General features: G+C 46.6%; 1 protein-coding gene across 2 annotated transcripts in view; it reads right to left on the reverse strand.

Moving 5' to 3' along the window:
• Tln2 (talin 2) overlaps positions 1 to 24102 on the reverse strand; it is a 423718-nt gene that overhangs the window by 76821 nt on the left and 322795 nt on the right. For both annotated transcript variants that reach the window (XM_036191895.1, XM_036191894.1), the window contains exons 31-37: positions 22980 to 23177; positions 21799 to 21938; positions 12160 to 12253; positions 9265 to 9354; positions 6597 to 6719; positions 5416 to 5559; positions 3018 to 3179 (exon numbers count right to left, since the gene is read on the reverse strand). In XM_036191895.1, coding sequence (XP_036047788.1) covers positions 3018 to 3179; positions 5416 to 5559; positions 6597 to 6719; positions 9265 to 9354; positions 12160 to 12253; positions 21799 to 21938; positions 22980 to 23177 — 951 coding nt within the window. The remainder of the gene's footprint in view (positions 1 to 3017; positions 3180 to 5415; positions 5560 to 6596; positions 6720 to 9264; positions 9355 to 12159; positions 12254 to 21798; positions 21939 to 22979; positions 23178 to 24102) is intronic.

Genomic DNA, 24102 nt, shown 5'->3' on the forward strand with positions numbered 1-24102 from the left:
TGACAAGCTGGGGCAATAGGTTCATCTGTTCCCCTTAAATCGATGCCGGTTTGCAGTGATGCTCATGGGAGACAGGCTTTATGTGCCCCACATTGTAATCACTGGGCTCTCCTCCTCTGATGGTTCCCACAGGCCTATCTTCTGGACCATCACAAGAGCTTATTTGCTGCAGGGAATTGCAGAGGGGTTGACACTGTGAGGGGAATGTGAAAGAAGATTCCATCTTAACAGACAGATCAGAATTTAAAACCGAGGGGGCAGCAGGAGAGAGAGGCTGCAGGGGAGAGAGGCTGCAGGGGAGAGAGAGGCTGCAGGAGAGAGAGGCTGCAGGGGAGAGAGGCTGCAGGGGAGAGAGAGGCTGCAGGGGAGAGGCTGCAGTAGTTTCTAAAGTCCCCCCCACCATTTTAACTAAGAAAAGTTAATTATGCAGCAACAATGACATCATAGCTTTTAACTACATTGTCCTTTCCACCCCGGCCCCCAAACTTACACTCTGTAAACACAGCCAGGGCTAACCCCAGGCAGGAGGGATGAGTTCATCACCTCTGTTCCAAAGAGCCCAGCAGCATGCCAGGACTGAGAACAGGGGCTCTGGGGCTCAGGCCTGAATTTGCATCAGTCTTTTACTGGCTGCTTTACCTAGGCAGTTACTTAACTTCTTTGTGTCCCAGTTTCCCATCAGCAAAATGGGAGTGATAAACACAGCCTATCTGTGTGGATGAGGCGAGTGATATACACAAAGCCTAAAATCCAGACTCAAAAGCCTAAGCTTATTAACTGCTCATGTCATGTCATGATGGCAAGGGAGATGAGCTGCCATGAGGAGACCAGAACACCAGGACGCTGGATGTTAATTTGTTCCTTCATTTTCCATCCAGTTTCTTGTTGCCTTCAAACACACGGGGCTTTTGTTTATTTTTAAAACGACTCTTTGTTGAAACAGCTCTGGAGCTGCTGACTGGGCGAACTGGTCTGGCTCTCTCCAGCCAGCTTCCAGCTGCTGCAGGCTGCATGGATGCTCCTTCCTTTGGCCTCTGTGAGGCTCACTCTGTGATGGACTTCTCCATGGGATTGTGCAGCAATTTTTGCAGCACAAAGAAAACAAGGTTGAGCTACAGAAAGGTTGTAGACCACTTCACTGAAGTCGGGCTGGGGGTGTTGTCCAAAGGTAGAGCAAGTGTCTACCTGGAACAAATAGCTAACTGTGATGTCCATCAGCATACCGAGACACATCAAGGCTTTCAGGCTCATTCAGTACCTGCAGCACCTCTCAGCTTGTCTCACTATGCCCTCTACCCTAAACCTCCCTAGCCCTGTAGCCCCGAGGGTTCGCTTCCCCTTCCTCTAGTTTCTCCTTCCTTCTCTAACCGTGCCAATTGAGACATGCTTTTCCTCGTTCTCCTCTTGGTTCTCGGCTCCTCGCGAGGTCCAACTACCCTCTCTCCTCTTCTCTCTCCTCTCTTCCTTTCCTGTTCTTCCCCATGAGGCCACGTTCAGTCTGAACTCTTCCAGATGCCTCTGGCTGTTCTTTCCTTCATATCTACAATTAAAGGTTGTTTCCTCAACCATACCTTAGAGCGGTCATGTCCTCATTTCATTCACCTAGCATGCACAAGGCCACTGGTTTGATCCCCTGCACCATCCAAAATCATAAATAAATAAACGGTCCCTTTCCCTTTGGTACAGCGAGGTTCACAGAGAGCTTGTATTTGCCTCTCCTAACAATGTTCCTTTGAAGGCTGGGGGAGGGGACTGAGATGATACTGGGCTGTGAGTTTGTGGTTTGCTGTTCAGGTTTTGGCTGTTTTCCCACGATGTGTTTCCCTGATATGTGCACGGCCCTAGCTTAGAGCACCCACCAACAAAGACCACTGCCTGGCCAATTCAGTTTCCTCACTGCGAGGGAACCCTGTCTCCCCCGACACCTCAAGTACTCATGGACTTTCACACAATGACTTTTACTTAGGAAGACAGAACGCTATCTTAAAAAAAGTTGATGCTAAAACAAACAAAAAACCATTTATAGACAGCATGGATGTCACAGGGAGATTTAAGTAATTATGTATATGTATCCATGTTAGTATATGTCAGTGTGGTGTGGGCCTGAATACACCACAGTGCATGTGTGGAGGTGAGAGGCCGGTTCTAGGTGTGAGTACATGTGGGGGTGAGGGGCCAGTTCTAGGTGTGGGTACATGTGGAGATGAGGGGCCAGTTCTAGGTATGGGTACATGTGGAGATGAGGGGCCAGTTCTAGGTGTGAGTACATGTGGGGGTGAGGGGCCAGTTCTAGGTGTGGGTACATGTGGAGATGAGGGGCCAATTCTAGGTGTGAGTACATGTGGGGGTGAGGGGCCGGTTCTAGGTGTGGGTCATCCCCTTCTAAGAGGTTTCTTCTGTTGTTTTGCCAGGATGTATACTACCAGGCTAGCTGGCCTGTGAGCTTCCAAGGAATTCTCCTGCCTCTGCTTCCCATCTTGCTGTAGGAGTGCTGGAAATGCAGAGGTGCACTAATGTATCAGGCTTTGACATGGGTGTGGAGATGTGAACTCAGGCCCTCATGTTTGTACGACAAGCACTTCCCCACTGGGCCATCTCTCTAGCTCCAAAGGGAGTTTTAAAAACGCAGTTGTTTTTATAATTTCCCATTTCCTTTCCCTTCCACATCATCTCTTGGTTCTAAAGTCTCCAGCAAAAACAGCACAATCTTCTACCAGACCACTCAAAACCACCCAAGTAAACAGTTTAAGTACACATAGGCTATACCCACATACAGCCCTAAGAGAGGCCCCTAATTTCAGGCCCTAAGCTCCTCCCTACAGAATCAGGAGGTGAGTGGAATCATGTGGTTGGTTGGGCCTTCCTGGTGAATAACTCCTAATTAGTAAGCAACTCTTCCTACCCATGACTTATAGGATATACCTTGCCACTCGTGTACCTGAGGAGATAAAGCTTCAGCCCTGCTCCTCTCTCAGCTCTGCACAGGGATCAACCAGACCTGCAATACAGTGACCTACCTTGATGGTCTTGACCAGGTTGGCAGTGCTGTTGGCGACCTCCTTGGCTGATTGGACAAAGTGCCTCTTGGCCACAGGGTTGGCTGTCTTGGATGAGGCGATGCGGCAGGCGTTGCATAAGGCTGAGGTGTGCTTGGCAACGATAGTGGCAGCCGACAGAACCTACAAAGCATGGAGAGAGGTTGGGTGTGGGCACCACGCACTTCAGTGCAGAGCCTGGGTTTCCTGGCAACTCACTGGTCTAGAATCTGGACAGGATTGTTTGTCCAGCTCTGCTATCCCTCAAGTCACCCCGAGGAAGGAAAAGAGCATGCAACATGAAGCAAGAGGGAATGAAAATAGAAAAGGGAAGGAGATGCTGTAGCAGGAGTATGCTGGGCCCCAGGCTTAAAGGGGATACGGTCAGCTAGTCTTTGGAACTTCGAGTTCAGGCCTCAGGCCAAGACCTAAGACACCTGATTTCAAGTTTTCCAGTAGGCACATTAGAATGAGTAGAAAAACTAGAGCAATTAATTCAAGTAATATAGTTGATTTAAATCACTGTGTCCGAAATAGTTCATCAAAATCAATTTACAAATTGTCATATAAGTTTTTGTTCATGCCAAATCTTTACAATTTGGCACGCACCAGATACTCACAGGCCAATCACTATTTGGACTGCCTACTTTTCTAATGATAAATAGCTACATTTTGCTAGTGGCCAACTCCTTGGAGAACACAGGTTTAGATAGGTACCATAGGCATCAAGATCCACCACTCCTTCCTCCCCCCTCATGAGAGCTGTAGGTAGTGAAGAGGAGTCTGTGGACCATCTATCAACTCCATCCTCATCCTCAACTCAGGTACTCTCTTGAAGCCATAGACTTCCCTTGGTGGAGGGAAGGGCTCAGGTGCATTTGACTATATATACACTCTGGTTTGTAAGCCTTGGTACTGTCTTCTCGGATTCTTGTACTGTCTTAACAATGCTGGCCTAAGTTCACAGTAGGCACACCACCCACAGGCTGGCCTCTGCTACCCCATAGTACATGGTCCTCTTTCTTTTCAGTACATACTGCTTTCCTATGTAACCAGATCTCCGCGACACCAGAAGCACCAAGGTATGTGATACACACTCTCTGCTCCTCAAATGTTTCGTTGGCTCCTTTTCTGTGCTGTGGATTTTGACCTCAACTCTGAGGCTTGACTCAGATCCATCATCTCTGAAGTGACCCGAGAAAACTTGTCACACTTACCCTGAGGCATCCCTGTCCTGGTTAGTTGTTATTATTAACTTGACACAACCTATAGAGTCATCTGGGAAGAGGGAACCTCAACTGAAGAACTGCCTCAACCAGACTGGCCTGTGGCCATGTCTTTGAGAGAGTGTCTTGATACTTAGTGTGTGAGGGCCCAGCCAATCTGCAGGCAGAACCACCTCAGGTGGCCTGGGTTATGTAAGAAAGCAAGCTGAGCACAGGCCTGAGAGCGAGCCAGTAAACGGCATTTCTCTATGGTTTCTACTTGAGTTTCTGCCATGATACTCCCTCTAATGATGGACTGTGACCTGGAAATGGATGCTGAAATAAACCCTCTCTTCCCCCAAGTTGTTTTCGTTCAGTGTTTTATCACAGCAACAGGAACTAGAATAATCCTTTTTCTTGTTATCACACCCCAATGGAGTAAGAACCAAAGGGGGCAAAGGTCAGATCTCACTTTACACAGACTTCTTAGTGCTGAGCAGAGAACAAGCTGTCAGTAAACAGCTGAGAAACGCCTCATGAATTCTGTTGTTTTGCTTCACTCTGCTGCGTCCCCAGAACCCTATCTGAAAGCATTTGCATGTTCCTGCCTTGTCCACATTTGCAATACTCTGCTGGTCAATGTGAGGGCATGTGTCAGCCTGACACACCTACAGTCACGGTGTGTGTGTGTGTGTGTGTGTGTGTGTGTGTGTGTGTGTGTGTGTGTGGTGTCTCTCAACGGGCATGCCTGAGGGGACTGACTTGAGAGGGGACTGTCTTGATGGCCTTCATTGAAGCCTGGAAATGGGAGGCATCATTGTCCTGAACTGTGTAAGAACAGAGAAAGCAAGCTGAGCAGAGGCATGCATGTGCTCTCTTTGCTATTGAGTGTGGTATGATGTAATGAGCCGCTTGACGTTCCTGCCTCGACTTCCCTTCAACAATGGGCTGAAACTCGAATTATAAGATAAATAGTCCCTTTCTCCCCAAAGTTGCTTTTTGTGGGGGGCATCTCATCACAGCACCAGAAAAGGAACAAGGCCAATCATTATCTGCACAGCTGTAGTCACCTGGGCTTGCAAGCTCTGAAGGATTCTCTGCTCATTTCTCCATCTCCCACTGCTGATCCAGAGAAGCCTATGAGATCAGAGACCCCACCATCCTTCCCCGGATACCTGTGATGGGCTGCTGCCAGGGTCCACCAGGTTCTGGCATGCCATCTGGATCGCCTGGTTAGCTCTGGCAAACTGGATGGGGTCCACCAGGCCTTGGTGGCCTGCCTGGCTGTTTGGATCAGAGATGCCAACCAGGTATGCAGCCTGGAAAAGGAAAGTTAAAAGCACACCTCAGGTTCCATGTTCCTCCACGAGCCCAAGGGAGACAATGGTCTGTAGTGTACTTGCAGCTGGCAAGCTCAGGTACTCCTTAGTGGAAACTGATCAAAGGAAGCCCGTCCCTCTCGCCACTGAGGGCATGGTGACAGACAGGCCTATGCCAGTTTGACATACCATCAGGAGTTTGCTGCAGGCATCAGGGAACAAAGCCTCCTTGTTCTTAAGAGAAAGCCTTTGAGCCACTCTTTAGTGGGGCATGGTCATGGATGGAGGTAGCCCACACAGCTTCTGGCAGCCATCATATGACCGTGAGGATACCTGCCCTGGATGTGAAACTGACTCTGGCTGACTCTGCTCAGAAGAGGCAGAAGAAAGCTGGTGCAGACTGACACAAGGAGCTCCTGACTCGGTCCATCCTAGGGCTTTGTTACCCAAAGGTTTCCTAACACAGAGCTTCACACGCCCTTGTTTAGGTCACTCTTTCCAATAGCAGTTAGACTAGCTTAGGCAGCTGAGTGAGAAGTGTGGGATGACTCAGAAAAAGACACCAAACAAACCAACAAACCAAAACCCAAAAGGCAACAAGATGGCATTGGGCCCCCAACAAGACACTCCCAGAAAAGGCTGTCTTCGGGGTCCCTTTGGCTGCACTAGGAAATAACTAATAGAAGATGAGCTTGTATGGTTTGAGGGGAAGGATGAAGGTCGAGAATATTCTCTTCCAACTAGGGATGTTTATTTTGAAGTAAAATCTCCCCAAGTTCAGGTTAACCATCAATGAGCCCTGGCTTTAAAAAGCTGCCTCTGACCTCCGGATGTTGCACCTGCAGTACTCATGGAGGCCCACTGCCCTCCCCACTCCTGCATGCAAGCACCGGCCTGTGTTGCCCCTCCCGCCCAGAAGCCATCAGCTTGTCCATGGTTCCTGCATCAATGCTTAGAGGAGCTGGAGAAGGTCTCCTTAAGGGGCTGTGTTATGTCCTAGAGCACAAGCTGGAAAGAATAGGTGGACAGGCTCTCACCTGGGCCGCAGCCTCGGTCAGCCCACAGAGAGCCTTGGATGCGATCCCCACACATTCCCCGAAGGCAGGGAGGTCCCCAGTCTTGGCATTCTGTGAAATCCCTGCCATTGACTCGCCCAGAACCTGCAAAAACAGCAACCAATCATTGAGCTTTACTCCAACCCAGGGCTGCAGGAGGTTACCCTGTAGCTTTAACACTCTAGGCTACTTAATTTAAAACATTTGTCATCTTTGCCTTTACTGTGCCCAAGAGAGATTCAAGAGAATTTTACCGTTTTTGTTTGGTGAAGATAAATAATAAAAGTATAAACCTTGCATCCAAAGGTTATCAGTATTTCCAGGAGGTACAATCATTATACACAGATGATCAGGTAGAATCTATATAAAGCCTCCCATGGGCACATGGCCCAATCTGAGAACTACTTACTTCTAAGAGCATTAAATCACACCCAGGGAGCTAGACTTGAGGTTCTAGCCAGAAAGTAGAAAACATACTGTTCCTTGCACGATTAATTTATCAATTGAAAATTTACATAGAATTGTGTTAAAGTTATTTCCTAAACATTTAAGTAGTTCAACTTGTTTTGAAAAGCACTGACACATTCTTTCTTTGGCCTCCTAACAGCTGATAAGGGTTTTCACAGTCAGTGGGCAACCTAGAGAGGGCAAATGTCCTCTAAAGAAGGTCACATGGGCAGAGCAGAGCATTTATCCCAAATCTGGTATGTCCTCTGTGGGCTTCGGCATGTGTCAGGAGGAGAGTTTGTGCTCCAGGGCCATAGACGATGGAGTAGAAAGTGTTCATCCTTGGGTGAGAGACTACATTGTATCAAATGTGACACAGCTTCCTGAGACAATAAGCCACTTTGGAGAGCCAACAAAATAAATTACTATAATTTCTTATATCCCAAACAATCAGGTTTACATGAAGATGTGCAGAGCAAAGCAGCTAGGGAGTGTTTGCAAGTATAATATTTCACCTTCTCTCCTAACTTCTCGAAGAAGAAGCCCTTCCTGGGTCAGGGCTGTACCTCAGTTGGTAGAGTGCTTGCCTAGCACCTATGAAGCCTTGGGTTACATAATCCACCACCAAAGGAACCAGCTGTGGTGGTATATGCCTGCAAGTCCAGCAGTTAGGAGGTGAGGGCAGGAGAATCAGAAGTTCAAGGTCATCCTTGACTATACAGCATGTACAAGGTCAACCTGAGCTACATGAGGCCCTGTCTCAAAAAAAAGAAAGAAAGAAAAGAAACTTCTGAATTTAAGTATTTAAATCATATGTACCCCTATTTAAATAGCCCTTTATTCCATGAAAGCTGCTGAACAGAGGGCATTCTTGTCTTGGAGCAACACAAACTGAGCCCTCTTGAGATCATCAAGACAGATGGCTCACCAAGATGGAAGTGATGGAAACTGGGAACCAGCATGCATGGGTACCAGGGCCAGGTGGCAAAAGTTCAACCCCCAATTGTGTCTCTGGTAGCTCCTTGTCACTTTCTGATTCTTAGGCATTCTCCTCCATTCTTGTCCCTCAAAGACTCTTACCATTGCTTTGTCTAATTACCACCGCCAGCCAGTTAAGCAGTAAGGAGTCAGATTTTACTGAGGAAAGACGGAGGAAGGCCTAGAACCCATGGTAGTTTTTCAATACTTCTCTTCCCAACCACTCAAACCCCCTGTTTACTCCCCTCAAAAATGTATGCTATAATTGGACAGAACAAAATATTAACAAGGGCCTTTCATGAAAGCCAAGGTCACGGGATGACTTTCCACAGCAGTTCAGCCTCCAGTATAGGCTACACATGACTGGATTCACAGTGAGACCCATCTGTGATATGAGATAAGCAATGGTTCTCAAGGAAGCATTCCCAGACAGCAGAGACAGGACGGGGAACCCCTCACAAGTGTATACACCTCAAATCTGGGGACTGGGGCCTGGCAACTGGTGTTTCCCAAGCTTTCTAGATGGTTCTGTGGTACCCTGAGTGTTGAGCAACACTTGAGCAAAGTACTACATGACAAGGTCTCACCATATCGGGCCACCCAGTGGTGAGGTTACCATATTGGGCCACCCAGTGGTGAGGTCACCATATTGGGCCACCCAGTGGTGAGGTCACCATATTGGGTTACCCAGTGGTGAGGTCACCATTTTGGGTTACCCAGTGGTGAGGTCACCATATCGGGCCACCCAGTGGTGAGGTCACCATACTGGGTCACCCAGTGGTGAGGTAGGTGCACCCAGTCATTCTCAATTTCTCCCCACTGAGGAGCAGTGTTGATATCTGTGTTTTGGCACAGACAGTGTGATGGTTAATGCTGACTGTCAACTTGTCTAATGCATCAAGGGAATAAGGCTCTGAGTATGTCTGGGAGGGAGTTTCTACACTGGGTTAATTAAGAAGGGAAGACCCACCCTAAATGTGGGTGGCAACATCCATAGGACTGAGGTCCCGAACTTCACAAAAAGGAGAAACTGAGCTGAACACCACCTGCGGTCTGTCTCTGCTTTCTGGTTGTGGATGCGGCGTGACTAGACTGCCTCATGTTCTTTTCATCATGCTGTGTACCTTCAAATTTAAGCCCAAACCAACCCTTCCTTCTTTGGGTTGCCTTCTGTTGGGTATTTTATCACCGCAGCGAGGAAAGTAAAGAACACAGACAGGCTCACCTTGGAGTTTTCCATCACACTCTCAATGCAGTCGAAGTAAGAGAGGTCACTCACAGGTTCATTGGGGTTTTCCAGCATCCCCTTGACAGTCTACGAAGGAGAACACAACTTAGAAAGTGAGCCCGGGGCACAGAAAAAAAGGCATTGTGAAGTACAACCATTGCTACCCCTTGCTGGACTAGGACAAGGCCCCATTCATTCGGTCATAGGAGGAACTCAGATCAGGGTGTCAAGACCTCAGATTCCCTGCCAGCAAAAACAAGGATGGGGGTGGGAGCCTCAGGTTACTGTTGCCAGGGTGGGACTGCCTCTTCAGTATGGGAGATGCCTGTTATCTACGGGGAACTATCAAAAACAAATTTGAAGTTAATGCAAAGCAATATATTCATGGTCGGCTAACTCAATTTCTCCACTGGGTAACTGAAGAGCTTACATTTCAAGTACACATTCATTCACTCCTTCATGGTTAATAAGGACTCTCAACATTTCAGTTCTAGGACCTTCTAATGGAAGTACATGGAAGAAGGTAATTCCCAAAGATGGCCCGTTGGGATGGTTCCTTTGTTATTGATTTAAACAGTATAGAAAATGTCTACTCTTATTTAGGTACCCATTTAGGAAATGGGTAGAGGTCTGTTTCTCTGCCTCTCCAAATCAGTGAAAATCATCACTAGCTCTCTCAGTGCAAGGACCTTGGATTACCACCCACAAGGAGTTCTTCCAGTGACTGACAGCCTGGATGGAGATGGATCCTTGAATCTGCTCACTATCAACAGACTGGCCACTAGGAGTCAGCAGCCTCTGGGGACACAGTCAACAAAATGATAACACAGCTGAGTTCCAAAGGGTGCACATGGGATAATGGGAGCTGCTGATACATATCACTTAAAGGTACAGGAAAGAGGGTCATACAATGCATGAGCTTACTTCATTGAAAGCCTCTTCTTAGATAACTAAAATGTTTTCAGTACCAGCGATCCAGTTAGAAGCCATCATCTTGGCAACCAAGGATACCTTTAAAGCACATGGTACCTAGGCTAATAAATCTTATTTAGACCAACTGCCTATGTGTCACAATAATTTTAAAGTGAAATGAGCATGCTAGAGCAGTGAACAGCCCACGTGTGATGGCTGATTTTGGTTGTCACCCCAACATACTTGGAGAGAGGGAACCCCCAAGTAAAGAACTGCCTCCTGAGACTATACTGTGGGCATGTCTCTGGGACATTTTCTTGATTGCTAAGTGATGTAGGAAGGCCCAGCCCATCGTGAGTGGCACCATTACTAGGCAGATAGGCCTGGGCTGTACAAGAAAGGTGAGCTGGACATGAGCCTAGGAGGAAGCCCATATGCAGCATTTCTCTACAGTTTCTGCTTTGAGTTCTTGCCTTGGCTTCCCTCAGTGAGGAACTGTAACCCGTAAGCCAAATCAGGCTCTTCCTCCCACAAGTTGCTTTTAGTTATGGTGTTCATCACAGCAACAGAAATCACGCCAGAACACATTCCCAGCAGTTTTCAAATGCTTCAGTCTTGCCCTGTTGGACCCTTTCCCTTCCACTCTGCCCGTCACTATCATCAGGGCCTTGACCAAGCATTTAGAAGCTGCCATGAGTATTCCCATGGAGTCAGACCCATGCTAGCCATGCAGACAACAGGACGAACAGAACGACAGGTACAAACAAGCTGTGTCTACTGAGATAATCACTGAGCCCATTCAATTAGAACTGTGTAGGCAAGGGCTACTTTACATATGAGTAGGCACCATTGGCTTCTTTACCCACAGACTTTCTATGAGAAACATGCAGAATTTCAGATATAAACACACGCATAAATGCAAGTCAAAAGGTACCCACAAGCACTACTAGAAGCCTTATAAGTTATGCAGTGGCAAACACTCCTCTTGACCTCCTCCAGTTTGTCCCCTGCATGTGGCATATGTGTTTGCTTGTGTGAAGATGTGTGCACATGGGTATGGTGTTGTGGAATAATCTTTTTGTACACAATGAAGATGTACAAAAAAAATCACTCTGATTGGTTTTAATAAAAAGCTGAATGGTCAATAGCTAGGCAAGATTTCCAGGCACAGAGGATGCTGGGAAGAAAAAGGGTGGAGATGCCAGGAGATGCAGAGGAAGCAGCATGGTCTGTACAGGGTAAAGGCAATGGAGCCATGTAAAAGAATACAGATTAAAAAATATGGGTTAATTTAAGTTATAGAGTTAGAAACAAGCCTAAGCTACCAGCCAAACTTTAATAATTAATGATAAGCCTCCAGGCCATTGTGTGTGTGTGTGTGTGTGTGTGTGTGTGTGTGTGTGTGTGTGTATGAACTGGCAGCCCAAAGAAAAATCCACCAACATTATGGTGGCCATAGGTCAACTTCAGATGCATTCCTCAGGTGCCATCAACTTCGGTTTTGGGACCAAAATATCTAAGATGTCTGACAAGCAAGCCTCATGGATCAGATTGTTTCCAAGTCTCCACCACCATGCCCAACTTCTTCATGGGTGGCCTGGGGCTAGAACCCAGGTGCTCTTCTTTGTGGCAAGTACTTTACCAAGTAGGCCACTTATCCAGCCCCAGCCTCCATATCTCTCTCAGTTATCTGAGAATAATCTCTTTAATACTTTGTAGGCAAAGTCTGCTCATTGGCAGTCTACACTCAACACCACTTCCTGTTTGAATGGAAAGACCTTTTACCAAAATACACATTGGCCTAGAAGGAGAAGGAACACTGGTAAAAATTCTACAAGATGCCATCTTCCCTAGTTCCTCCCAGCCTCCTAGGAGAGACGGAAGGCAAAGACAGAAGCGAGACAGTCACCAACAGAGGAAGAGACCCAGGGACACAGGCACAGAGTTCTCGCATCCTTGGCAGCCTTCTGGGGTACTCACCTCAAGCTCCCGCAGGGCATTGTCACACTCCTTCTGCCCCGGGGCCTGCTGGGTACACAACATGATGAGCTGATTGATGCTCTCTGTGACAGCTCTAGGGCAGGAACAGAAAGGAGCGTGGGCTTGGTGTTACTGTTTTATTTTACTATTTTATGTGTTTGCACACTTCAGCCATTTCCCTCAGCAGAGGGAAGAAGTTAGTTAGGCTGTGGTCTCCATGAGGTTTTCCCCACAAGCTCTCACTATACAATGCAAATAAAACACGCCCAGGGAAGAGGAGAAGGTAGACCCCCTACCTTGCTTCGGATTATGCGTCTGATTTCTCAAGGGCTCTAACGGTTCCCTTAAGAAATTAAGACTATCTTTTGATATATTCCTGAGAGACAATGAAGCTGCAAACAGCAGAAAGACTGGACTGACACCATTTTCAGGAACCCTCAGTGGCAGTCTTCAAAGAACAAGATTATCCCGTCAGGCTCTTTCGGACAGCCTTGGTATATTTTGATCATTTTCAAATACTACAAGCACAGAGTTAAATTTGCCAAGGACTTAAAATCTCTACTTTACAGTAAAGAGTGTGTAAATGACTAGGCCAAGTCCCAGTCTTTGAAACAGCTATTATTTTTTTTATTAACACCAATAGGGTTACATCAGAGCCTCTGGTATCATTTTACATGTATTCTATTTTCAGAACTTAGAAGGCAAACCCAGTATTTTTCCTGCTCTACCATGAGAAGCCCCTGGCTTACTTTGGCCTGAGTTATGGATAGTTTAGCAACTCACGCTCTCTTCTGATTAGTTTCTCCAAGGTGGGAAACAGAAGCTGATTTGCTTCTAGTTTAGGGACAAACGGAAGTCGGTTTTAACAGAACCTGTGGAGATGGCATCTTTTCTCCACTCAATTGCTTTTGTAATTACACTCTGTTGGTCACATTTGTGGGGGTCTGCTTCTGGATTCTGTTCTGTTCCATTGACCAATGGTCTATTCTTTCTGTAATGTCACACTATCTTCAGTGCTATCATTTTATAGTGAGTCTTAGAGGGCTGGAGAGATTGCTCAGTGATTGAGAGACTGAACACACTACTCTTGAAAAAGACCTGAGCTTGGTTTCTAGTGTCTGTGCCAGGCAGCTCACAATTGCCTCTAACTCTATTGGCAACCACTCTCAAAAGTAAACATACACATAATATTTTTAAAAATTAAAAAATAAGTCTTGAAATTGCATAGAAATGATAAATATCTAGGCATTAGAAATGCTAATCACAAGCCCAGCAGAGGTGCCCAAGCCTTTAATCCCAGCACCCAGGAGAAAGAAGCAAGTGAATCTCTGAGTTCAAGGCCAGCCTGGTCTACAGAGCAACTTCCAGGACAGCCAGGGCTCCACAAAGAAACCCTATCTCCCACATCCCCCCAAGAGAAATGCTAATCATTGATATCATCATTGTACATTGTACACTTGTACTGAATTGTTATACTGTATCAATAATATATACAAATACTATGAGTCAGTAAAAGCAATAAATCTCTTATGCTTCATAAATGAAGACTCCAAAAGATGTGATAACTCCTTATGAGGGAGCTATAAATAAGGCAAAGATAAGAAGACTTAAATCCATGCCTGCCTATGTGGCTCTAAAGCCGACCCGAAGCCCTCTTCTGCAGGGCTGTGACAGGGCCAAACTTCTGGCCGGCTCAGAATTCTACTCATACTTCCTACCTGCCACAGCTAACGAGCAACCTATAACAAACAAGGCCAAAATAAGACCCATGTGGTTAGTAACACTGCCTAATAGAAAAGATCCTCATTTTATTAGTTTAACAGGCTTTTCAGCTCGCCACAGAATATCAAATTGGATGGAAACTGATGTTGCCAATATACAAAGGCAATTAGCTGAATTATGCAATCAAATGTTGCTTTCCATTTTAAGCTTAGCTAGGGAGGATGAGAAGAAAAACATTCTCAAACTTGAGAGAACCCCAAAATAGTAGTTGTAGGATGGATGCTTGTGGCTTGTGGAAAAGTGCTTTATTAGGGTGTCATCAGAAAGTGCCACGTTTCCCTCCATAGGGAAGGAAGAGAAAGACTAAGGAGACAGGGCAGTCCCTAGCTCCAGTGACCTGGGAGGGGAAGGCCACAATGTGTACATCTGAAATGTCCCTCAGAGAGCTCAGTGTCATCTCCTGCTTGGCAGCTCTCAAGACCCAATTCTGAGGGGATAGGCAGCATATGTCACTGTAGTAAGGTTTAGAGAATGCCCTGAATTGTGAAGACATGATCATTATACCTTACTTCTACACATCACAGAAGTTTTCCATCAAATCCATTCCTCCTTAAATCAATCAATCAATCTCTCTCTCTCTCTCTCTCTCTCTCTCTCTCTCTCTCTCTCTCTCTCTGTGTGTGTGTGTGTGCGCATATTTATGTTTATGTGTGCATGTGTCTGAAAACCAGAGATCGATATTGGGTATCTTCCTTTATTACTCTCCCTCTACCTTATTTTTTGAGACAGGGGCTCTTACTGAAGCTGGTATGAGCTGCCAGTGAGAACCCGGGATCTGTCTCTGCCTCTCTTTGACCCCAGACCCTTACCACCAGCACTAGGTTTACATACAGAAGCCAGTGACTACACTCAGGTTTTTATGGGTGCTCTGGGGATCTGAACTCAGGTCCTTAACACTTGTGCAGCAGGCATCTTCTCAACCTTGTGGTGGTATTGTGTCCCCAAAAGATTGTGCACCCTAATAAATTTATCTGGGGTCAGAGACCAGACAGCCACTAGATACAGAGCCAAAAATGGTGGCTAGAAAATGGGTCAGAGCAAGCCATAGCAGAAGCTGGGTGGTGGTGGTGCATGCCTTTAATCCCAGCACTTGGGAGGCAGAGCCAGGCGGATCTCTGTGAGCTCAAAGCCACATTGGAAATAGCCAGGCATGGTGACACACGGCTTTAAACCCAGAAAGCAAGCCTTTAATTCCAGGGAGTGATGGCAGAAAGAGAAAGATATATAAGGTGTGAAGACCAGAAACAGCAGCATTTGGCTGGTTAAGCTTTTAGGCTTTGGAGCAGCACAGTTCAGCTGAGATTCATTTGGATGAAGATTCAGAAGCATGCAGTCTGAGGAAACAGGATCAGCTGAGGAACTGGTGAGGTGAGGAAACTGTGGCTTGTTCTGCTTCTCTGATCTTCCAGCAGTCACCCCAATAACTGGCCTCAGGTTTGTTTTTATTAATAAGACTGTCTAAGATTCCTGCTACAACCTCTATCTGGTTTACAGATTAAAATTTATTGTTATTATTTTTATTTAAAAATATTTTTATTAATTTTCTCTCAGAATTTCATAGAATGTATTTTGACCATATTCACCCCCCACCCAACTCTTCCCTTCAACTTCTCCCTGATCTATCCTCACCTCACTGCCTCTTTAAAAACAAAAAACAAAAAACCAAAAAAACCCAACCCATCCACTTTAATTATGCTGCCTGTATGCCCATGGATGTGGGCTATTCACTGAGTTGACCACCCTACCAGGAGCGACACCCTTAAGGAGACCTGGCTCTCCCTCCCCCAGGAGCCACCAACGGCCCACAGCCCCTCAGACAAGGGCAGGGGCTCATGAACCTATTTGCATCCCATGTTAGAATGCTGACTGGTTGGATCTCGTGTGCAGGCGAGCACGGCTGCTGGGAGCTCACAAGTGCTACTGCGTGAGGACTTTGCCATTCAGAAAGTGTTGACAACTGGTGAGTCCAGAGGAAACAGAGCTGTGAGAAAGAGGCTCCTTTTCCTAGTCTTTTATTGTTATAGCTGTGAAAAAAAACCCTGTAAATTGAAAGATGAGAATAAGGAAAAAACCACACAACACACCACACAAAACCAGGCAGACTAGTAGTTTGTGGTTGAACAAACTAGGAAAATGCTGGCATGCACATCTAAATGAGTCACTTAGGTAACGGATCCATGACTGAACAGTTACAGTATGATTAATCTCTATCAGACATCTTAGAGTCTGGATGACAAAGCTATACAATCCTAGTGACTCAGAGGCAAATGAATGCTTGACAATACGAAGGAACGCTTACGTATTTCACACAACGGCAGTGATTTTCACCAGCAAAGAATCAGTGGGACCCTGCCTGTGCCACAATAAAAGAGTTGCTAGATAAGTATACAGGGTATAACAGGGTTTTGGGGGGGTCACTGAAAGTCATAATGTATAATATATTGCTAATGTGCTAGAATATTCATGATATATGCCTAAATACAATACAATTGAAAAACAGCCCAAACAGTGAATCTATCCCCTGTACAAATGAGAGACTGAAACACAGAAAAGGGTTAACAGTGAGTTTACACTGTTGTTTTAAATGTAAATTGTAACAAATCTCAAAAAAATTATACATATATTGACCAATTTATAGTATAATAAAACAGTCACCAAAACATCAGGATCTGGGCTCTGTAAATTCAAAGCTACATCAATTTATTTCTTTAATATAAAAAGGTTAGGGCTGGGGAGATGGCTCAGTTGGTAAATCAGTTGCTGTGTAGGTCTGTGGAACTGACTTCCGACACCCAGCACCCATGTAGAAAGCAGGCTGCGGTGGCACAGCCCTGTAAGCCCAACACTGGGCAGGCAGAGCCAAGGAGGATGCCTGGGCCTGGTTGACCAGTCAGTCTATCTGAGACGGAGAGCTCCATGATCAACGAGAGACCTGGCTCAAAGTGTAAGATGGAGAGTGATTGAATAAGACAGCCAACGTTTACCACTGTCTCCACATGCACATACACAAGTCTATGCACACACCAACACAAGAAAAACAGGTTAAACAGTCAATTTCCCAGTCTACAGATTATGTTTTCTTGTGCTCGCTCTATCTATCTATCTATCTATCTATCTATCTATCTATCTATCTATCTATCTATCAATCATCCATCCACCTACCTATCTATCTATCTATCTATCTATCTATTTTTTTTTTTTTTCAGTCACGGTGTTTCTATTTAAGAGCCCTGGCTATCTGGGAACTTACTCTGTAGACCAGGTTGGCCTGGATCTCTTGCCTCTTCCTCCTGAAAGGCATGCACCACCACACCCAACCTATGCTTTGTCTTTTATCTAGGTATATTTAAAGAATAGAGATCTGCAACCTCGGAGATTAACAGGGGGTTCTAAAGTAAAATCACTTAGTTCCTGAGATACTGAACTGACTCAACTCAAGTTTGGCAGATCTGGCTGGAATTTTTTCTTTCCTACTTCATTGAGACAGAGTCTCATTACGTAGTGCTGGAATCATCACAAGGTAAAAACGTCACCTGTTAAGGAACTTGGAGGGGAAACAGAACACGACCAGTCTCTTCTGCAAGGAGGGCAGGAGAGAGGCAGTCAGCTTCTCTGTAAGCGTTCTCTGGGCCATATTATGCCCAAGGCTTGGAGGCTTAAAAACAATGTAGTTTAAACCTCCCTAGGCCGGCAAGGTGCTGGCAATCTGGCTGGAGAAGCAAGAGGACAAAGGTAAGACACCGAGTCAGACATGACAGCGGGGCAGGACAGGAAGAACAGCCGACAAGCAGGTCATAGCATGGAAAAAAAAAAAATCAGCCTCAGTCCTGGGCTGGGACTCTGCACCAGTGAAGATGTGAATGAGGGCTAAGGTCGCCGAAAGAGTCTATGCTGTGGTAGATCCTGGCTTGGAGAAAGGCTGAGACCAACAAAAAGGGGAAAGGTGCCATTTATATTTTCCTTTGTTTCCTTTGTTATCAGGTACAGGCCATCCTTCCTCTGTGCAGCTTGCTCGGTCATCCTCTGCCACAGTCTCTGGAGATGGGAAGAAACCTGTCTATCAGGACCCAAGGGGTCACACGGAGCTTCTGTTTCCTAGGGAAGACCCTCAGAGGACAGGACAACAGCCAGCCAGCTGTTCCTGTGGCCAGAGTGATCCATGTTGACACCAATCCATGCAGACAGTGCTCAGAGGGAATGAGCTGAGCCCTTCCTGCAGCTGTAGACTGGTTTTCCATTCCGGGACCAAGTTCAAGGACTATCAGACCAAGACCCCAGATCCTGGGTGGGGAGAGGTCAGATGAATTGGTCGACAAAAGCTCTCCAGCACACAGGAAGATGACAAAGACAGGCAGAAGACAAAACCCAACTCCTTCCCCACAGGTGTCATAAACCAAAGGCCCATCATCAAGCCCCCTGAGGTGCCAAGGCAGAGTTCAGAGTGAGGACAAGATAACCTCAGTATTTTCTTCTAAAGCAACTTCTGTGCCCAAAGCACAAAGGATCACAGAGCCCCAAAGAACAAAGGATACAGCAAGGTTGATAGCCATAGGACAGGCAAGCTAGAACCACGCACAGAGGGACAAACAGGGCTTGGCTGTTGCCAGAATGGACAGGACTGTGGACCTGAAGAAAGAGGACTCTGTTGTTCAATCTCCTGTGTACTCGTATGAGCCTATGTTTTTGTACTTAACATCCAGTACCCAGTGCTGGCCTTGGTCCCTTCAGACCCTTTATATACATCTCTATGAAGAACCTACAAAACAAGTATGAACAGATGATCCCCTAATCAGATGAAGCTTGTGTCTCTACAGGAGCTTGCCCTGGATATGACTGGAGTACCTGCTGAGGAACCAGGAACTACCCAGGAACAGAAGGAGCCAAAATACACCAAGAAATCACAAAAGAGATACCAGGATCATGGTATCACGTCTATTCCACACTACTATTTCCATGTGAGATGTTTTGAGTACCTTCTTGGCTTTAAAATGCCCAGTCTCCCCAGGCGGTGGTGGCAGTGGCACACGCCTTTCATCCCAGCCCTCAGGAGGCAGAGGCAGGCGGAACTCTGTAAATTCGAGGCCAGCCTGGTCTATAGAGTGAGTTCCAGGACAGCCAGGACTGATACACAGAGAAACCCTGTCTCAAAAAACAAAACAAAACAACAACAACAAAATAAACAAAGCCAAAAAACAACCCTCAAGCCCCGTGTGTTTACTATCAGCCTGGAAGCTGGGGTCACAGGCTGAGATTTTCCATCTGGGCTCCTGTTCTCAACTGCCACCACCAGGGGGCCTGTGGATACCTGGAGCCATAATTCTTTTCTGGTCTGTGTGGCCTTCTATAGCTAGCTTTTAAAAAGCCAATTTATATTCTCCCCTTCTTCCCACAGTTCAAGAGAGTGAACAGCTCATTAAAGCTGGAAACTGCAATTTGGAAATGATGCAAAAAAAATGAAGATAATAAAAAAACATTGGAGTTCAGACACCTGGAAACATCAGCTGTCTTTCTCAAAGGCTCTTGGCAGGAAAACAATGTAAGGAAAAGAAAAGAAAAGAAACCTTTCAAGGAGTGGGGACCAAACAGAACAGATGCTCACCCCGTGCACGCCCCACTGTCCAGGGAGGGTATGTGTTTCACTAGAGCAATCACAAGTGAACTACAGACTGGGGCAGGTTGGTGAGAGGAAGATTTTGCAGCCCCCTGTGGCGCTGGCTCCTGTCTGCCAGAAATGTACCTGCTGCTCCCATGTTCCTACAGACTGTCAGCTTGACAGGCTCTAGAATCGCCCAGGAGACAAATCACTACACGTGCCTGTGAGGAAGAGTCCGGACTGTGTTAACAGAGGCGAGAAGGCTCACCCTAACTGTGGGTGGCACCCTCCCACGGGTCAGGGGCCTGAGCACCAGCATTCACTGCTCTCCTTCCTGAGGACAGAGGCAATGTGAGCAGCGGCCTCAAAGCCCTGCCGCCATGGACTTCCCTGCCAGGGCTGACTGGACCCTCAAGCTCTGAGCGAAAATAAGACCTTGTTTCCTTAGGCTGCTCTTGTCAGACATGTTGTCATAGCAGAAAGACATCAGCTCGGACGGAAGTTAAATGAGTAAACCCGAGGGCTTGCACAAGAAGTGTCTGTCCTTCCACAAAAAAAGGCAAACACAAATTTCAAACATTCACTCAAGTCAACACGGGAGCAGAGACAGGATGCCACTATTAGTACCATAAAAGCTAAAAACTGTTGACGGCAGCTGCCGCTTACACCCCACTTTACAGCAAAGCTCGGGCAGGATGACCCATCTGAACATCTGACTGGGCAGGTAGACTATTAAAGCACCTTGGATTAGAATTCAGGTTTTTGAACTCAGACAGCTTAAAGACTGGAACAAAAACAAAATAAAACCAAAAACAAACAAAAACCAAGTTAAAAGTCAAATGCAAGTCCAGTGTATGCCTTTGATCCCAGCAGTGGGGAGGCAGAGGCAAGCAGATTGCCAGGTGTTCTAGGCCAGGGTAGTCTACATAGGGAATTCCTGGACATTCAGGGCTACACAGAGAGACCCTGTCTCAAAATAAATAGTAAGTTCACAAACCTAAATGAATAAAATGCAAGCAGAATTGCAGCTTATCACAAATGCACACATTTTGAAAAGGTTTCCCCTTAGTCTATGTCCCCAGTCACCTCTCAGTAGTATGTCACCACCCCCAGTGTTGTTAAACATAATGCAAAATAATGCTGAGGATCTATGTAACACCAAAGATTCACAACACAGCCTTTGCTTGAAGTGTGGAACAATGAACTTGAGACTGCTTCTGTGAGACAGTCCTGGGCCATCAGAGCAGCCCGGTACCACACAATCCGGCAGTTAATCCTACTTACTCAGCTCAAAGTGTCACAGTGGTGGCTGGGCAGCAGAAACTGTACTACATCCCTAAAGTGAGTACAATGAGTGAGTGGAGGGAAGGGTACTGAAATCACCCCAAACTTGGCTTCAGATTTTAATTCAGTTCAATAACAGTGTACATCCCTTGTAACCCACTGACCCTAAACCAGAGCCCTCCTGCAAGTGATGGGCAGAACACATCAAATCTAATCCAACATGGATGCCAGTGTGTAGTATGGGCCCAGCATCCACAGAATGGCTTGAGCACTGTTTCTAAGTATGTCCCAATGTCTCTTCCAGAGAGCACATTATTTCTTGCAAAATCTGAACAACATAATGCTGCTTTAAACAACCTACTTAGGGGCCAGGGAGATGGCTGAGTAGTTCAAATGGCTGCATAGCAATCATGAGGACCAGTGTTCACATTCCTAGAACTTAGGTAAAGTGCTGACTGAATGTGGTGGCCCACATGTAATTCTAACCTTGGCAGAGGAGACAGGGTTGGCTAGTGAGACCACTAGCCCTATTGGCAAACTCTGGGTTTGACTAAGACACCCTGCTCAATAAATAAGGTGGGAGATTGGCAGAGTATGTTCAAGGATGCTTCCCAACATCCACTTCAGGATTTTATGTATGTGATTACACACCTGAATTCACAGACATGCACACACACCAAACTATACATAAACATGAAAATGGAAGAAAAAAACAACCCTACTTAAACTATCATGTTTCAAGTCAGTGCAGCCTACTAAGAATCAAAGAGGCCACCTGGGAAGATGGAAGACATTCTTAGTGGATCCAAAATACAGGAATGAGTTAATTTTACAAAACACCAGAGTTTCCATCATTTACTCTACCTCAGACAAGGATAGCAGCAACTCTGCTCAGCTAAAGTGGCAGGACGCTGAGCACACCCTTCAAATGTGACAGAACCCTTTACACATCCATAAAGCACATCTCATCCCACTCTTACCTTGCAGCTGCAGCCAGAAGATTTTTTGCATTGGGAGCTCCAGGATCTACAGAGAGAGACTTGGCGGCTAAGAGCAGCTTGCTGGACGCCATAGAGATATTCTTAAGGTTCCCTATCACTTGCATCTGATCTTCTTTCGTCTGGAGAGTCAAAAGGAAACAGAGTCAGTTAGGACCGACTACAGCTTCCCAGGAAGCTCTCAGTGAGCTAGGAACAACTCCCGTGGCGGAGGCACGGACGCCATCAGAGCAGTCGGTCTGCAGATGTATAACCAGAGTCTGCTCATCCCCGAGCAGATGCTCGGAGCAAGATGCACGTGGCAGAGAAGGAAATCCATGTCCAAGTGGGCCAGCCAGGAGTTCTGCATTCTCGTTATCTGGGAGTTTGCGGGACTGGGAGGGGAGGATGAGAGCCGCACCAGTGCACAGACTGGGCAATGATTTGGGCATCTTGCTCAACAATGCTGGAGTTGTCAAGCATCTTGTACATCCCAGCCTGGCACAAACACTCAGCTCTATGTAGATATGCAGAGCCGACAGCATCCCAGAAGGATCCGACTGCTGAAGGACACACTTCTCACTCAGCTCGCTAACTGACAAATTACCTTTTGGAGAAAATGTAGCAGGAAATACCCTGGGTATCTTTTTAGAGAGTTCACAAAACCTCAAAAAAAAAAAAAAAAAAGCGAAGCTAAACAAAACAAATTAACAAAAAAACAGCCCTGCTATCTGATGCCAGACCAGTCATGTTCCCTAGCTATAAATAAGTGGCTCATCTCTCTATCTGAATGAGGTCATTTTTAACCACCTGAAAGTACCAGATGTAATCCATTCAAACAAATCCACCAAACTACAAATCCACACATATGTGTGTTCATGTTTGTGCATTTTCCCACTTCATCTCTGATATAAATTCTCTCCCTTCCTACCCTCTACCTGCCCCCATCCCCAAATGCAAGTAAGATGATATAGGCTCTGTTGCTGGTGGAGTGTGGGAATCATCATCCCCAGCATTGCTCTGCATGCCAAGCCTGTGAGGTCACAGAATTTCGAAGGCAGTCAAGGAAGATGCTGTAGCTTGTTTAAAGGATCCTGTTTCCCACTCACCTAGCTGCCCTCAGCTGGAGGGTCTACCAGAGTGAGGAGGCTCAGGTGAGCCACATAAGCCACCTTCCCACCTACCTGCGCCTGGCCAGCCATCTCAATGCCAGCATCCAGGAACTCATCGAAGTCATCACTGAACTTTCCAGAAGCAGCCGCCAGCTCTCCACTCTGGCCCCTTGTGGCGTGGACGACTTCCCCAGCAGACTGGTTCAGATCAGCAGCAGCCTGGTTCAGCTCACTCTGGGCTTCCTGGAAAGGCTTTGTGCTCGGAGGTAGCTGTCAGGACAGATGGCACATGCCATGGGAAGTTTTACCTTGCGTCAGAGGGGTGAAGGAAGGTATTGTGGACGGAACAGGGACTGCCCAGGGATGTGCTTCTGAGTCATCCAACTAGAAGATGGCAGGTCCAAAAGAAACAAGCGGCTATCTGTGGTGCCTATCAGCATACCGAAGAGCATGCTGGCCTCCAGGCTCAGCAGAACAAGTACCTGTGGCTCTTCTCACCCTGCCCTTTACCCTAAACTCCAGCTCACAGGCTTCCCTCATCCCGCTTCTCATGCCCACATAACCCTGCCATTTCAGCCATGTACTCTCTTGGTCCTCTGTCTCTTCTGTCTTCTTCTCTTGGCACCCCTCTCTCTGTCTCCTTTGACTTACTTATTCTCTTCAGTTTCTTCTCTCCTCATCCCCCTCATCTCATGGCCAAGTCTGCTGGCCATGTTCAGTTTACTACTTTTTCTCCAGAGCCTTCAACACATATCCACCCACCCATCCACCCACCCACCCACCCACCCATCCACTCACCCATCCATCCATCCATCCATCCACTCACTCACCCACCCATCTGTTCATCCACTCACGCACCCATCAATCCACTCACCCATCCACTCACCCATCCACCCACCCACCCACCCACCCATCTACCCACCCATCTATCCATCCATCCACCCACCCATCCATCCAACCACATTTATGGAACATCCACTTTGCAGACACCAGAGAGCTAAATGTGGTGAAAGCAGCTATTGTCCAACCACGGACACCCACTGAAATGGCAGGGCCAGGATTCATGCCCAAGCAACTCGACTCTGGGATCCAGTCTCCACCCTCCTTTGTGTCTCTCCTGATGGAAACTCTCAGTTTAAGCTTTTTAGAACTTAAGGGGTTGATGATAGCCAACTTCAAATCACATTCTTCTTAA

This window comes from Onychomys torridus, chromosome 7, assembly GCF_903995425.1.
Source record: "Onychomys torridus chromosome 7, mOncTor1.1, whole genome shotgun sequence".
NCBI lineage: Eukaryota > Metazoa > Chordata > Mammalia > Rodentia > Cricetidae > Onychomys > Onychomys torridus.